The 1,049-nt window shown below is 39.5% G+C and overlaps 1 protein-coding gene across 1 annotated transcript in view; it reads left to right on the top strand.

The window, feature by feature from the left end:
* LOC101565073 (ephrin type-A receptor 6) overlaps positions 1–1,049 on the top strand; it is a 1,186,195-nt gene that overhangs the window by 835,210 nt on the left and 349,936 nt on the right. The window contains 1 exon segment of the mRNA XM_012512596.2: positions 321–506. Within this exon segment, the coding sequence (XP_012368050.1) occupies positions 321–506 (186 nt within the window).

Here is a 1,049-nt window from a genome sequence, read left to right as displayed (position 1 = left end):
TTCTTATTTTTTCAATAACAATGACAGGCAAGATAGCTCAGTGGACTAAGAACCTGCTTAGGCAAGCACAGGGACTGGGGTTTGATCCCTGGTGCCGCACTAACTCTGCCCCAGGTGTGCTGAGCCAGCAACTGAGTCCAGGCATGGTGGTGCACACTTGTAATCCAGTGCTGGGGAGGCTGAGGCAGGAGGATCACTATGCATCTGAGCTGTGTAGTGAGGCCCTGTACCAAATACATTAAGAGTAACCGTGACAATTTGACTTTTTTAAAAATATAAGTATTTCATTTAAATATGTAACTGCTTTTGTTCATATTAAGGAGAATTTGGAGAAGTCTGTAGTGGACGCTTGAAGACACCAGGGAAAAGAGAAATCCCAGTTGCCATTAAAACTTTGAAAGGTGGCCACATGGATCGGCAAAGAAGAGATTTTCTACGAGAAGCAAGCATCATGGGCCAGTTTGACCACCCAAACATCATCCGCCTAGAAGGTGTTGTCACAAAAAGTAGGTTTCTGATTTTCTTACTTTTTTAAATTTCATTTTGTTTTATTTTTTATTGGTCCTGGGGATCGAGCTCAGGGCCTTGCATTTGCCAGGCAGGCGCTTATGCTACTGAGCTATATCCCCAACCTGACTTTCTTACTTCTTGATGTATCAATCAAGAATTTGTTTAAGAACTTAATAACAAAACCACCATCATCAAAGGAATAACTGTATTGAGATACTGTCTTCCGATACTGCCCCTCAGATGCATGATTCTAGGCTATGTCGTGAGCAGGGTTTGCACTGGCCGCCGAGTAGCTTCACAGTGGTGGTGCCTGTAATACGCAGCTAATTCAGGTGATGTCAGTAAGTCAAAAATAATGGGTAAGATTGTTTGCAAATACCAATAAAATAAAAATAACAGTTTCAATAGGTTGGATCATTCAGGTTAAATAATGTTTAAAACAAATTTTATATACAAATATGAAATACTTTATCTGGAGTAAAACATTTCAATAAAGACATTCAGAATGAAACCATCTACATAAATAACATCAAAAATAA

This window comes from Octodon degus, unplaced genomic scaffold (genome assembly GCF_000260255.1).
Source record: "Octodon degus isolate 3935 unplaced genomic scaffold, OctDeg1.0 scaffold00237, whole genome shotgun sequence".
Taxonomy (NCBI): domain Eukaryota; kingdom Metazoa; phylum Chordata; class Mammalia; order Rodentia; family Octodontidae; genus Octodon; species Octodon degus.
This window is presented reverse-complemented; position numbering and strand designations above follow the sequence as displayed.